Source organism: Gymnoscopelus braueri (genome assembly GCF_963280865.1).
Source record: "Gymnoscopelus braueri genome assembly, chromosome: 8".
Lineage (NCBI taxonomy): Eukaryota > Metazoa > Chordata > Actinopteri > Myctophiformes > Myctophidae > Gymnoscopelus > Gymnoscopelus braueri.
The window spans coordinates 20332469-20348298 of record NC_137609.1 but is presented as its reverse complement, the minus strand read 5'-3'; the positions used below and the strand labels follow the sequence as shown (position 1 = coordinate 20348298).

General features: G+C 40.4%; 2 protein-coding genes across 3 annotated transcripts; one reads left to right on the top strand and one right to left on the bottom strand.

The window, feature by feature from the left end:
- Nucleotides 1-2329: 2329 nt before the first annotated feature.
- Nucleotides 2330-4752, top strand: LOC308090447 (homeobox protein otx5-like; the record flags this gene model as incomplete). Of its 2 annotated transcripts, none has more annotated exons than XM_080435641.1 (3): nucleotides 2330-2423; nucleotides 3513-3664; nucleotides 4126-4752. In XM_080435641.1, the coding sequence occupies 3 exons, from the start codon at nucleotides 2330-2332 to the stop codon at nucleotides 4750-4752; spliced, it is 873 nt and encodes a 290-aa protein (XP_080291767.1). The 2 variants fall into 2 exon arrangements, with proteins under 2 accessions (XP_080291767.1, XP_080291766.1); XM_080435640.1 differs by having other exon boundaries at nucleotides 2330-2444.
- Nucleotides 4753-10945: 6193 nt separating this feature from the next.
- On the bottom strand, nucleotides 10946-13727 carry h3f3c (H3 histone, family 3C). Its single transcript, XM_080435487.1, has 4 exons — nucleotides 13635-13727; nucleotides 12004-12149; nucleotides 11626-11779; nucleotides 10946-11332 (listed from the first exon to the last, which is right to left on the bottom strand). The coding sequence occupies exons 2-4, from the start codon at nucleotides 12129-12131 to the stop codon at nucleotides 11204-11206; spliced, it is 411 nt and encodes a 136-aa protein (XP_080291613.1). The 5' UTR covers nucleotides 12132-12149; nucleotides 13635-13727; the 3' UTR covers nucleotides 10946-11203.
- Nucleotides 13728-15830: the final 2103 nt, after the last annotated feature.

Below are 15830 nucleotides of genomic sequence, written 5' to 3'. Positions count from 1 at the left end.
ACCACCATCATCAAAACACCAAATGAGGGAATATCTCTTCAGTAGAGTTGCAGAGACTAGTACAATCCAGACCAGCCTTCCACCCAGTGCATACTGCACCATTCTCGACCAAATTTAAGTCGTGTGCACACGCACGCACGCACACGCACACGCACACACACACACACACACACACACACACACACACACACAGAGAGTATTTATCCACTAAATGTTCATCAGCTCAGTAGTCTTTGTAATGTTGTTTTGCTTCCACAGTGGCATATTTAGCAGATGTCAGACTCTAATTCAGTGGTTCTCAAACATTTTCATGTAAAGGACATGACTAAATTGATATAGGCCCCATTTGAAAAAAGAAAATCCTCCAAAATGTAGCAATATTGCTAATTTTGCTATTTAAAAAAGAAGCTATTAGCTATTTAGCTATTAGTGTATTGAGGGATTGATTCAGGCTCTGTAGCCAACAATATGGGGTGCCTATCAAGACAGTCAGAAAGTGCTTTTAGGGTTTTTACTTGAGATATGTACAGGCACAATTCACAGGATTGGTCAGTGGTTCTACATGAAAATAAAAATATAATCAGCATCAATACAGTATTCAGTATTTAGACTTAAATACTGAATACTGAAGACTTAAACAATAACACATTTCTAATGTAACATAGGTCAACTGTAGTGTCATACAATTCAACCAAACCTAAATAAACATCATAAAACATAAATCTCTACTCACTTGTGGTCACACACTCTTGAAAGCCAAACATGACCTGAGCTCACTAACAAATTAGACCACACACCTGTGCTGACATCTATCAATTAAACACACCTGATGCTTGGTGGTGAGTGACTCATGGGGAGGTCACTATGAACTCTGAATTACTATGTGAGCCTTTTGCACAATTAGCTATTATTTTTTTTAATAGTGCTTAAGTAAACTGTTCCTTATTTTACAGGGGACCCCCTGGAACCCCACCCAATGAACCCTGGGGGTCCCAAGACCCCACTTTGAGAGGTTATTAGAATTTGCCCCACTTTGAGAGGTTATTTGAATTTGCTCTCTCACTGTTATTCCCTCTTTAGCATCTTCTTCCTTTTTGGTCATTTCAAATGTCTATCTCCGACTCTTGGTCAAGTCTTCACAGTGTCCTGTTTTTTATTTTTTCAAAAACCCAGAAGACTCGAGAAGGACATCGAAGTGGAATTGTTAATCACGTAAATATGTGGCGTACTTTTGTAGTAGCCATAAAATATGTCCAATGAATGACTGTAGCTCATTATGTCCATTTGACGTGTATGTACCTGTACGCACGTGACTTTGGTTTGTGTGCATATGTCTGTGTGCTGTGGTGGAACAAGTAGGCCTACTCAGATATTTTATTTTATTTCATTTATTTTTAAGAAGTAGCAATACCACAGTATAAAAATACTCTGTTACAAGTAAAAGGCCTGTGTTCAGAATGTTACTTGAGTAAAAGTACAAAAGTATTGGCATAAAAATATACTTAAAGTACCAAAAGTAAAAGTACTTAAATGTTTGAAAATAGCTAATCTACAAGCTCACGTTGCGATTCGACGCGTTGTGAGCTTGTAGATCGGCTATTTTCAAATAGCCTATGATAAAATAGGGCTGAAGTGGTTAATGTATGTTTTATAATATAATAATTTATATCTGCCAAGTAACTAGTAACTAAAGTTTTCAAATAATTGTAGTGGAGTAAAAGTATAATATCTGCCTCTGAGATGTAGTGGAGTAGAAGTAAAATCACTGAAAATTGGAAATACTCCAGTAAAGTAAAAAATACCTCAACATTGTACTTAAGTACAGTACTTGAGTAAATGTACTTAGTTACTTAAAGTTTACACCACCGTCTGTCTGTTTGTGTGTGTGTGTGTGCATGTGCGCGGTGGGAGGGGTTTGGTGGAGCCACTTAGTTCTTCTAATTAGCTGTCTATCAGTAGAAGACCTCAGTGGAGCGAATATCACCAAGCGGTAAGGACGCAGGGCCCTCCGTCCACCGGTGCCCAGAGAAACCCTGCGCTTTCTGTCACGTAAACAAGTGAATTAGACTTTAAAAGCAACTTGAATGTAAACGAATTAGTAAACTGGCAAAAGAAAAGTGCTGTTGGTGAGGAGGATCACTAAAGAATAACCAACAACTCCACATCACCTCTTGGCGCGTCCCTCTTTACGCAGCAGGTGGAGAGCTTGGACCCTGACAGGACAGCCCGGGTGTTGTGACAGTGTGACAGTGTGTGACACTGTGACTGTGTGCGTGTCCGACAACAACAACACAGCAGCCAGAGAGAGGACTTAAAAGCCTGCGCAACGATGATGTCCTACATAAAGCAACCCCATTACACCATGAACGGGTTAATGAATGGCCCAGGGATGGATCTGCTCCACACGACCATTGCATACCCATGTGAGTATACATTATATTTCTGTTTATATTTTCTAGTTTTATGCGTTTGATCGCGTGCATTGCCAAGAGAAAAAAAGTGGGGGAAAAAAAGATAAGAAAGAAAAAAACTATAGCTATCCATAAAATGATACTATAAGCCTTGTGCGTAACTGTGGTAAAAGTGAATTTAAGTTATATATAAGGGTGTCTTTGTTTTTGTATTACTATAAATGTGTCTGATTATGTGTATGATTGTTGGTATGTAGGCTGCACTGTCTTGTATGTAGGTCTGAGTCTGTTGTAGTCTTGTCTAAATGTTCCTTTGAAAAATCTCTAAATAAATGTTAAACACATTTAAAAAAAATAAAATAAGGGTAGGCTATAACGATGAGATAATTGACAGAATAATATTGTGTAGCTATGATAATTCAGAATATGATGATCGTCATCATTACAAATTATTCACTGATAATAAAATGTTACAGTTCATTTGTGAATGCCCTTTCTATTTCTGTTTTAATAATTTGGTTTTAAATACATTATTGGTAAAGTTAGCATTTTTAAACGGCTATATTGAAACTCATGAGATTTTGGATAGAAAAAAACCCTGCATTTTCTTGCATTCAAATGAAAGGTGCAATGAAGTCAACTGCCTTCAGTGCACTTATTTTCTTATCTTTCTATTAGATCTATTACTAGGTAGCAGTCTTCTAGTGGCTCTCAAACCTTTCATGCTATTGAAGCTAAAATAATTTAAAAAAAAAGACAAAGACAGAGAAAGAAAAGAGGATTTAACTACTCGTGGCTTTTGTGGGGATTCCTTGGACAAAATGACTACAGCTCCTGGCATAGAAACAGAATGGGCCAACTGGTAAAGTGAATTGTAAAGAACCTGTAGTCACATAATTATTAACACAACTATGTTACATAATTAAATAATATTAGTCAGTGTGGTTATGAACAACATCCCAATAACATAACTGTGAGTTTGGAATCATACAACAGACCTACTGTTGATAGCTGGCATTATATATATATATATGTATATATATATATAAATATATATTTATGTATTCCAAACGAATGTATTTCTTTCTATCTATTTTGTAGCCACTCCCAGGAAGCAGCGTCGAGAACGCACCACCTTTACCCGTACACAGCTGGACATCCTGGAGGCCCTGTTCTCCAAGACCCGATATCCAGACATCTTCATGAGGGAGGAGGTGGCCCTCAAGATCAACCTGCCTGAGTCACGTGTCCAGGTACTGAAGTAATGCCAAGCAACATATCTGACACACTCAGTGGATAAAAGAATATGTGAATCGTTTCTGGGTTGCGTATATGAGACTACCTTACTGCTCCCAACACTGTTAAATGAGATTTACACAAACGGAGAAGATTTAGATGATGCAATTTAATTTAATACGTTGGTCAAAAGTCTGGCCTCGTATGTACTGTAAATAGCATCAAGAGTACATCGATTCACGTAAGGTTTAATATATATGATGCAATGGATCTGTTCAACTAGGAGCTTCTTACAATGTAACCCTATGGTAGTACCAGTCACAAAACACCCCATTCTGTCTGGAGATGTCTAGAGATGCTTCAAAATGTTGCCACATACCATGTCAAATCATTTTGAGGACAGGATCTATATTGCCAGGTCATTTAAGTCTGTCATTATACATGCTAAATGACTGCATCTGTTTGGCTCTGTCTTCAGGTATGGTTTAAAAACCGTCGTGCCAAGTGCCGTCAGCAGGCGCAACAAAGCAGCGGCCAGGCTAAGCCCCGCCCTCCCAAAAAGAAGGCTTCACCAGCCCAGGAACAAAGTGCCCCTGACCCGGTTAACCACCCTGCTGGTTCTTATAGCCCCTCCCCTGCACACTCAGGCCCTAGCCTTGCTCCTAATTCTAATGGCAACGCATCTGTGTCCATCTGGAGCCCAGCCATCTCACCTCTTCCAGATCCTCTGGCTTCTTCTTCAGCCCCCTGCATGCAGAGGCCCTCACCCTATCCCATGAGCTATGGTCAGCAAGCCTACACCCAGGGTTACGCTGGGACCACCTCATACTTCACTGGCCTGGACTGCAGTGCCTACCTGTCCCCCATGCACCAGCTGTCAGGCACTGGAGCTCTTAGTCCCATCACAGTGCCCTCAATGGGGGGCTCCCTAAGCCAATCCCCAGCCTCACTATCTTCCCAGGGCTATGGCACTGCAGCATCCCTGGGCTTCACCTCAGTCGATTGTCTGGACTACAAGGACCAGCAGGCCTGGAAGCTGGGCTTCACCACTATGGACTGTCTGGACCACAAAGACCAGAACTCCTGGAAATTTCAGGTCCTCTAGAGAGAGGGAGATGGCTGCTGTTTTTGACATGTTTTGTGAAGAGTTCTTTTATCTGAATGTGTAAGATAGGATGAAACTATTTTGCAAGGAGAATTCTCATTTTTTTGTTATTTGTTTTTCTCAGTTTCTCATTTTTAAAATTTTGTTTTTTCTAAAGGCAGACTCTGTAGAATGTGCATTTTATTTATTACGTTTAGATAAGGAGGGGGAAATTATCATTGATGCTGCCTGACTGCAGATCTTTTGTGTTCTCTTCTTCATGCATGTAAAAAGAACAAAGCCTTTAAAAGTATGTGTGAGGGAAACTCCAGTGGATCCAGGCGGCACCTCCACTGGAGGCCCACCAATGGAAAGACAGTTAACCACTTAAACACCCGCATCCATATTCTGGGAAAGCTTTCGCAGAAAATAGCCGATCGACAAGCTGGAGCTTGTCGATAGGCTATTTTCAGCAAATATATTTTATGTAGAGATAAAACAGAAAATACACAAGCATAGAGCCCTAAGAGACTCCACTCAACCATATGGGGTTTAAGTGGTTAAACTCTCCTTCTTTTTCACTGTATGATTCAACCACAAAAAAAGAGCATCATTTGCATTTATCAGGAGGACTTAAGGCAAATGTATACTTCCTCGCATGACCCTTTCATTCAACAAAGTTGTACCATTGTATCAACCCTTTTTTCAGTTGAAATCTCATCGTATTTGTCTCTTGGCGAAAATGTGCAACGAAGTATGAACACAAACATAATCATAGCATAGGAGAGAGGACAAACACATCACAGCAATGAGCTCTAGCACGCCTATAGTCACTCCCTCCTTCTGAGAGAGCCATGGATTAAGTTATTTGAATTGATTTATTATTATTGTATGCTAAACGTTAATATTTCATTGGTTGCTATTAGATTTTTGGATTGTATGTGTTATCAACAGTGTTAGCCTTTGTGTTATCCCAATCACTTTGATGGAAACAATTAGATCTTTTGCTTAGATGTATGATATTAAAGCTGTCTTGAACATAACATGTTGTCCTTTGACAATCATTAGCGTTCTGTATTTTCAAAGTTGAGAATTCTGGTTTGCGCTTACCAGTTGATAATTGACTAAACATACAGAGTTTAGATGTGAATCTCAGTTTTACTCACTTGGTGAGTGGTCTCAACAGCAACACAACACTGCTGTAATGTTACCATGTTGAAGTTTTATGTTTGTCATATGGCGAGCATGGCTCTCATTGGTCCCTGCTGCTGTTGGTTATTTTAGCTGATCTGATTCTGGGAGTGTCTCAATCCTCTTAGCCTTCCTTCAGCAATGTCCTAAGTGAATTAGTTAGGATTACACTCCTGTCCCCCTGTGTGTGTGTGTGTGTGTGTGTGTGTGTGTGTGTGTGTGTGTGTGTGTGTGTGTGTGTGTGTGTGTGTGTGTGTGTGTGTGTGTGTGTGTGTGTGTGTGTGTGTGTGTGTGTGTGTGTGTGTGTGTGTGTGTGTGTGTGTGTGTGTCCTTTTCACAGCGCACGTTTTCACAGTTCCTTCTTCAGGTTTCCTACCTGTCTCTCTTTGCCTCCCTTTATTATCTCTTCCGTTTTCATTCTTTCTTTCCTTCAGTATCTCACAGTGTCTCCAGCTCTGCCTCTCTATTACCTCACTGTCCTGGTACCTGTCTTCACTGTCTGTCTGTTTTCTGCGTCTTCCTCGGTGACTCCTGCCACCTGCATGTCGCCTCTCACCGCATCCATAAACCTCCTCTTTGGCCTTCCTCTTCTCCTCTGACCTGGCAGTTCCATCTCCAGCACCCTTCTCCCAATGTACCCCTCATCCCTCCTTTTCACAAAGTGAAGTGTTAACTCTCAGACATTGTACAAATGTACTCAAATGGACCCATTTGTTTAGGAGTTTTTAAATATATTCAAAAATATCACGTTTTTTTCATGAAGTGTCTAAAAATAGGAACTTCCTTGCTTATACAGTCCTCTCACATTTTCTCAAACTATCAGTTATAGTATTAGTGAGCCAAATGTTTCTAACTACCAACCCACAGTTTCCCTTTACATGAGGGGTACATTGGGAGAAGGGTGCTGGAGATGGAACTGCCAGGTCAGAGGAGAAGAGGAAGGCCAAAGAGGAGGTTTATGGATGCGGTGAGAGGCGACATGCAGGTGGCAGGAGTCACCGAGGAAGACGCAGAAAACAGACAGACAGTGAAGACAGGTACCAGGACAGTGAGGTAATAGAGAGGCAGAGCTGGAGACACTGTGAGATACTGAAGGAAAGAAAGAATGAAAACGGAAGAGATAATAAAGGGAGGCAAAGAGAGAGACAGGTAGGAAACCTGAAGAAGGAACTGTGAAAACGTGCGCTGTGAAAAGGACACACACTCTCACACACACACACACACACGCACACGCACACGCACACGCACACGCACACACACACATACACTGTCACATTATTACATCTCCCCAACTCTTCTGATGACTTGATAATCCCTACATGACCTGGTTGTAGACACACAATGTTACTGCGGGTAGAGTTATATTTGACAAGAAGTCTTTACAAATCTCCATGTACATGCATGTGTGCGTACAGTAGTAGGAGACTGGTTTGAGGTTCGGAGAAAAGGTGAAATGGAAAAATCTGCTACATTTAACTGGTTGGACTCAAGTAGATTATACACCTGTTAACCCAACATATTATATGAGTAAAAAACATACTTCTTGCTTTGCTTTTATAAACCATTTTGATTGCTGTCCTGAACCATGTATACTGATGCTATATTGAACATACAGAGACATCTGAGAAGTAAAAGAGGCATTTCAAAGCACATTTTTGTGCATTCCACATTGACCTAATCCCACTGTGCACCAGCTTTAATCCCTTTGCCCTCCCTTTCTGTGGTGGGATTGGTTAATCCCTGCCTCGCTGTGCCCCGATTGGTTAATCTCTCGGAGGGTGCAGTGCTTTTGTAATCTTCCTCTTCAGCACAGAGAGTTTCAGACTGTAATCCCTGGGAGGAGCAGCTGTGGTGGGGGAGGGACAGTGTCGACCAGACCTTGAGGAAGGTGAACGCACAAAAACATGGAGTCCAATTCTTTGAGAAGGAAACCTTTAAACAATTCTAATTAGAAATATGCTCAAAAGTGAGCACTTTTAATTATTTTAGACTAATAAAGACTATAAGATCCCTGTCAAATCCTCAAATGAATCGAAACAAAATGTTTGAATATTTTGAGGACTTATACTATCTGCTATCTAAATTATTGGCTATTTCAGCAAAGTTTAAACAATACTGAAGTCCATATCTAACTCCCACTCTTGTATAATTATGTCAATATCATGGCACTTTGTGACTACATTAATGTATAACTTGCCATGTGGAGAGACATTTAAAATACTGTACAAACCAATTTCAGTTTAATATATTCAAGTGCATTTAATATAGTTGCATTTTCTTCATTTCATCCTAGACTTTTTTTCATCAACTGGTGATTTCTGAATTGTGTGTAGTTGCACGTTTTTTTTATTGGCATGATGATGGAAGATTGTCTAGATTCATAAGTGTTAAAAGAGGTTTGTACAGGTGCAAGCATGTCTGGAAAGGCTACAGTACTAAAGCCTAATGTGTACTCCGTTGCTTGTTGAAATCTACAAACGAACAACTTGTCACGGTGCGACGTGTTGTTGGCATGTACATGTGACCTGACATGTCAGTGTCATGTCAGTATCATGGTGCCATGATACTGACAATGATACTGACCATGATACTGACAATGACACTGACATGATACTGACAATGACATGACATCATACTGACCATGATACTCACCATGATACCGGTCATGATACTGACCATGATTCTATAATCTTAACAGGCTTTCTTTTTCTCTCCCAGAGAACTAGGCCAATAATTGCATAATAATTACTTACTAACAATCCAGTTTAATGTCAAATCTGATATTTGGAAATCGATGAGATGTTTTCTAAATCTCATAAGCAACACAATACACAATAAAAATAAAGCATACATTTCAATTGGATGTGGGGGCCGGTAATGGGACCTGGATATTGGATAGGGGGCACTGGTCCAAAAAAGGTACTGTATAGTATGAATGTTTGCTAAAACACTTTTACAGCATGGCTCCAAACACAATGAGAACCAGATGGCCCTTTTCGAGCTCATGGCAAATATTCTCTGACTTGGTTATTTGTTTGCTGGTCTATTACAGCCACCATGGGTTTACCTTGCAATCCAACTGCAAAATATTACTGTTGTATGGGTAGTGGCTGTCACACCTGGCACGGGTCACAGTATTTATTTAGACTCAGAGCTTCTGTTTATTTATTTGATTTAGTCAGTGTACACAGGATCACCAACGCTACACACAATAAAACAGGTCCTGTTTATCCTGTAACGACCTGTACACAATGGTATAAAGTAACTAAGTACATTTACTCAAGTACTGTCCTTAAGTACAATTTGAGGTATTTTTTACTTTACTGGAGTATTTCCAATTTTCAATACTTTTACTTCTACTCCACTACATCTCAGAGGCAAATATTGTACTTTTACTCCACTACAATTATTTGAAAACTTTAGTTACTAGTTACTTTGCAGATATAAATGATTACATTATAAATTATTATTATTAATTATACATTAACCACTTTAGCCATATTTTATACCTAGGCTATTTGAAAATAGCCGATCTACAAGCTCAGACGTTGTTGTGAGCTTGTAGATCGGCTATTTTCAAACATTTTAGTACTTTTACTTTTGGTACTTTAAGTATATTTTGATGCCAATACTTTTGTACTTTTATTCAAGTAACATTTTGAACACAGGCCTTTTACTTGTAACAGAGTATTTTTATATTGTGGTATTGCTACTTTTAGTAAAATATCTGAGTACTTCTTCCACCACTGCCTGTACACAACAGGTGTATAGTCATACTCAGCCAACAGTCTACTTAGCTTGATTAGCCAGATGTGACTGCTTATTAAATCAGTCACCACCCAACACCACATTTACCCTTTTCACAATATCATGACAGACACATATTCTTTAGTCTATGACCCTGTGACAATCTTTGGTCCTGATCCGCTGGTTAAGAAACCCAGCTGTTTACAAAATGAACCAGACATATGTTTTTTAACACCTATTTATTACCACCATAAAATAAGAAATTTGGAAAATACAAAGATCAGCTTATTTATACGTCTGAAAAACTTGAGGAATAAGAAAAAATATAAAAGAAAGTAATGAAGTCATATCGTGTATCACAACTTTTGAGACTCATTCTATGATCAAATCTACACATGAAGTAGGAGACAAAACCTAAGCATGCAGAGTAGTAACTCTCGTTACGTCAATTCCTACTGTTATGTGTCTAATGCCTATCTAAACTAAAGAGATATAGATAGGTTTATAATAATATATGACAGATCCAAAGTAAGAGACTGAATAGGAGCGGAGCTGGTAAATCACTGCCCCCATGTGGCTGCCATTGGAACATGAGCTGTCTAGGAAACTCAGAAGCCCTTCCGATTTTCAAAATAGATGACTGTAAATAATAAGCATTGATCATCATGTTTGTTAATTTTTCCCCGTCTTATTTTGACAATTCTTGAAAAGAGACATTCATGTGAATTATATACTAGGGGAAAAAAAGGGAAAAAAATAAACAAAACAAAAAACCACCATATCCACAATGATAATATTCTTAAGCAGCCAAGATACTTGTTGAATACAAATGGTTCAGCAGATCAGACTTCACACACACAACACAAACAGGCCAACAGACTAATGGAGTTCCAAACACACTGCTCCACCATCGATGTAGCAGAAAGAGTGATCAGAGATGAGATAATGGACACAGGGAGACGCTCTATAAAGTAGTATTGAAGGGTAGAGGGACGGAGTGGGCGAGAGGGTTGGAGTGTGTTCAGACAGGGCACAGGCCTTGAGGCTAGTTTTAATAGCACCCTGCTGTGGAAGTTGCTGCTCCCCTTAAGCAGACTAGCCCCTGGGCCACACCCCTCCATTTTGTCTGCCTACAGGTTGCCATGTTTGGTACCGCACTCTTGTCACATAAAGGACACTCATTCATTTCACCTTTAGACTAGAGTCCAAGAGAGATCCATTGCCAATCTTGTCATCAGAGCTTATGTTTTGAAGCGCAATCCAAACACGACAAATGTGTTTGTGTGTGTGTTTGCACGAGTCTGATCAGCGAAACCCCATTACATGCATGGTAAAGGTACCCTAAAACATCTTGTGAAGACAAAACTATATTTCTATCTCTTTATAATTAGGATTACTCTAAATTCTACCAAGTAAGCAGGGAGTTGGCTGGGGTAGGTGGGGTACAATGAAGGAAAAAGGGCTGGGACAAGTAAAGAAAAAGTGTACAGAGGTGAAACATGAAAAAATAAACACAGAGAGGAGTCCAGGCCGCCTAAGCACGTTCGCCACGGATGCGACGTGCCAGCTGGATGTCTTTGGGCATGATGGTGACACGCTTGGCATGGATGGCACACAGGTTGGTGTCCTCAAAGAGACCGACCAAGTATGCCTCGCTAGCCTCCTGTTGAGGGAAAGGAAATCCATGAGCGAGAGAATCGTGTGTTCCTGAATGCAACTTTGGAGATTGGTATCTTAACCACTTGAACCCTAACATTCCTATTCTGGGGGTAACGTTCACAGAAAATAGCAGATCTACAAGCTCTTCTGAGCTTGTAAATCATATATTTTCAGAGAAGAGATTTGAAGTAGGGGGAATAAACAGCCCAGGGAGGGCCTCAGTCAACTCAGTATTATTTGACCAAGTATAGAGAGGGTTCAAGTGATTAATGTACATAGACATACACACAAACCCACCTGCAGGGCTCCAATGGCAGCACTCTGGAAACGGAGGTCAGTCTTGAAGTCTTGAGCGATCTCCCTCACCAAGCGCTGGAAGGGCAGTTTACGGATCAACAGCTCAGTGGACTTCTGGTACCGACGGATCTCCCTCAAAGCCACAGTGCCAGGCCTGAAACAAGCGCATACCACCAATACCTAGCTTATTACTGGTGTTTTCAAAGACACTCATTTATCAAGATTAGGTTATTTTTTTAAACAAACGTAATTAATTGACCAAATGACAAGTTATATGGCATCCATGTGACCATCACCGAAGTTCAAACACCGGAGGTTTAGAGGAAATCAGAGTGTCACAGTGAATTAAATTGGTGTTTTGTGGAATCAATACTTTACCTGTAACGATGGGGCTTCTTGACACCACCGGTGGAGGGGGCACTCTTACGGGCAGCCTTTGTCGCCAGCTGCTTACGTGGAGCTTTACCTCCAGTGGACTTACGAGCAGTTTGCTTTGTACGAGCCATGATGACAGGGTATCACACCTAGTGACAGAAGTAGAATTAAATGTATGTAACCTTGGGATTCCTTTGCCTTTTATGTCTTGGCTGCGGTGCTGGTGTCTGCTGATGGGGATGTCCATATATAGGGAGGTTGGGATTGAATAGGTCACGAGGTTGAATAGGTAATTTCTCTCCCTATATGGGGTTCTGGGCATCCACCATCTACGGTGCGGTGGTGTCCATTTATGACTAATGCTGGCAAGTATGCTCTGAAACATTCTTTACAAAATGTGTGTGCTGGACTAGGGGCATAAGCTAATAATTAAGAATATTAGTTGTAATTGTGGGCTTGTTTTATTTAATTAAACAAAATATAATTGCAATGTTGAATTATTATCACACAGCGAAACTCCTAAAGATGGTCAATAAATTATGGGGGCCACCTGGTGAAACTTTTTCAGGGTTTGGTAGCAGCAGCACAGACAACATAGCCATGCCTAGCCAACAGTAACTAAGTACATTTACACAAGTACTGTACAATTTTGAGGTATTTTTTACTTTATTGGAGTATTTCCAGTTTTCAGTACTTTTAATCTACTACACTACTACATCTCAGAGGCAAATATTGTACTTTTTTAAATATACATTAACCACTTCAACCCTATATTTCGGCCATTTGAAAATAGCCCATCTACAAGCTCAGAGTATTTCTACATTACAGTATTGATACTTTTACTTAGTTAAAAAATTTGAGTACTTTTTCCACCACTGCTAGCCAATGCATAAACTGGGCTACCAACCAGTCGACCAATCACAATCGCATAGATATCATCGCAAGTGAACCAATCCAAAAGACCAACATCGAATTCGAGAACGAATCACGTTACAGTCTGCAGAGCTATGGGGCGGGACGATGAGTCACAGCCCCGCCCCGCCTCCTAGCGCAGGATTATGGCCGCGGATGAGACGGAGGCGCAATCAAAACGAACCTACCCATATACATACAGGCAAAGGCGGGACGTAAACTTTCAAACATTTCAACAAAACTGGTTAACGTGCACACGCACGGATATCAAAAGACAGTAGAGGACAACCGTATGTACCAGGAGAGCGACACAGATGTGTCGAGTGTTGTTAGATTTTAGCAGAGAATCGAGGTCAAAGTGAACATGGAAGTGGAGCGGATGTGTGTGTGGCTCAAAGGGACTCCCTCTTTCTTTGGTGTTTCGCCCAGGTGGGCGTGGTTATAACCTTAACCTTACAAGAACTATGTCTCAAAACCACGCCCACCTGGTCGAAACGCCAAAGAAAGAGGCTCTCCCGTGCCCCAACACTAACAGTCAGTGCAGTGGTAGTGGCTAGAAAGAAAGCCTTTTTTTCACGCGGCTGGTAGATTTTTCCATTTCTAACACCGTCGAAATAAACGGCTATTATAAAGACAAAAATTAACTTTAGACAGTCAATTCTCTAGATAAAACGGTCGTTAATTGCTTCATGCACACAAATCCGTACGAAAATGCAACTTACCGGGGGTGAACGTAAAGGTTTTTTTCGCTTAGGAAATAAGTGTTATGGTTGTGTGGCAGTTTCAGTGTTTACTATCTCTCCAGTGTTGCCAGGTTTCGCGAGAGTAACAAGCCACCAGGTCTATGAAAACAAGCCCAAAAGAAGCGTACTTTAAAATACTTAGTACTTAAAATATATTCATCGGCTATTTGAAAACAGCCGATCTACAAGCCCACAAGGCGTCGCGATACGATGCGTTGTGAGCTTGTAGATCTGCTATTTCAAAAAAATCTTGGAAAATTTGTAATATTTTAAAACTTTATAACAACACAAATCTAGTATCATGGGGGGGTCCCTGGCATAAAATGTTTTCAGATGGGGTCCGCAGCGCAGACAAATGCATATTTGTTAATTTGGGGGTCCTTGACTTGATAATGTTTGAGAAACACTGGTTTAAACAACATTGGGAAACAAGCCTTAATAAGCAACTACACTTAGGAAACAAGCCCAAAAAAATGTAACCGCAACTAGCCAACTACCAATATTTACAAGCGAAAAACAAGCCCAAAGTCGCTTATAATAAGCGGACATGGCAACACTGTATCTTCTCACACAATGGAAGCTGGGCGTCCAGCAGGAAAATGGCCGCCGTGTCAATCATCTCTGTCTGACTGTCTCCCACAATGCAAGTTATGCAACTGTGTGCGAACATCTTGTAAACAGAAAAGTGAAGACTATGGTTTCTTACACCAAGTGTTCTCAATCTTTTTCATCTCAAGGACCCCCAAATTAATATGTATTTGGCCGCGGACCCCGCCCCCCCATCTGAAAATATTTTGTGCCAAGGACCCCATTCAAAATGTGTGGTGGTAAACAAGATTTTAAAAAAAATGTCATATCACAAGTTTCCTAGGGCGGTGTGGACATCACTTCCTGTCGATTTGATTGGATTTGATTGGATCAAATCGACAGGAAGTGATGCCCACGACGCCCTAGGAAACTTGTGGATATAGGGCCCCACTTTGAGAACCTCTGCATTAGACCAGTGGTTCTCAACCTGTGGGTCGGGATCCCCAGGGAGGTCCCCACATGACTTTGGGGGGTCCCAGATAGTAAGTAAAGTGACAATTTAAGGACTTTTAATACCCATTACCTGAAATGAGAAAAAACACAATATTTATCTGTGGGACCGAGTCAAACTAAATTGAATGCCTCAACTCCTACAATTCCAAGTGCTTATCAGGGTGGGGGTTCCCCAGTTCTAATATGATTATTTTGGGGAGCCCGGCCTGAAAAGGTTGAGAACTACAACATTAGACCATGGACGGTCCATTTGGTTCAATTTGTACACTCAGAGTTACAGCCAGATAAGGGTCCATCCATTTGGTTCTTAACTATCAATTTATCTGGGGACCCCCTGGAATCCTCTCAAGGACCCCTGGGGGTCTCCTGACCCCACTTTGAGAACCACCGCCCTACACAATTTCAGCACACAGTGAGCACACACCACGTGAATAACAATGATGCCTTATATTAACCACATTAACTCCTGTGTTACACATTTTGGGGCATGTCAAACACTTTCACAGTTTTTCGAGAATATAGCCGAATACTATAGGGTTTAATAATGGTTAAAAGGACACAATAAAGGCACATGGTTTTATTAAAGCATGTGTAGTTGTTGTTGGCTGATATGCTTGAAGATGTCATTCTGCAGTTCCATTATGATCTATTATTTTATGTAGGGTTATACGTGCAAATGCCTATGAGTTTATCTTAAAATGGCCTTGCTCAATGGCAGCTATGGTTTCAGAGGTAGTGTGAACTCTTCCAAAAGTATAGCCTACTGTTACCATAGAGGTATAGACTGTTACATCCCTCTACTGCATGCCCTGTACAAGCTCCCCCCTTTCCAGAGGCATACTTTCAGAAACAAATAGTGAAAAACAATAAGACACGTGTCTATAACAATGTTTATAAAAATGCAATATTTAAAAAATGTAATTCTGTGTTCCTTATATCATGACAAATAGTAACTTTGAAGCTGGTATGAGGCAAAAACCACAAATACTGGTCTAGACCAGTGGTTCTCAAATTGGGGTCCTTGAGGGGTCCCCAATAAAATAAAATAAATGAATATAGCATTAGTACTGACCTGATAAGGTCTTAATGGACCATTAAAAAAAAAATGTATGAATTACAGCAACTACTGGTTTA

What these genes read in the sequence shown, in the direction of transcription:
- h3f3c (XM_080435487.1), bottom strand. Translation starts at nt 12,131, where the DNA reads ATGGCTCGTACAAAGCAAACTGCTCGTAAGTCCACTGGAGGTAAAGCT. An exon ending in AAGAAGCCCCATCGTTACAG is followed by an intron (nt 11,780 to 12,003) that starts GTAAAGTATTGA and finishes CGCTTGTTTCAG; the next exon opens with GCCTGGCACTGTGGCTTTGA. An exon ending in CTGCCATTGGAGCCCTGCAG is followed by an intron (nt 11,333 to 11,625) that starts GTGGGTTTGTGT and finishes TTCCCTCAACAG; the next exon opens with GAGGCTAGCGAGGCATACTT.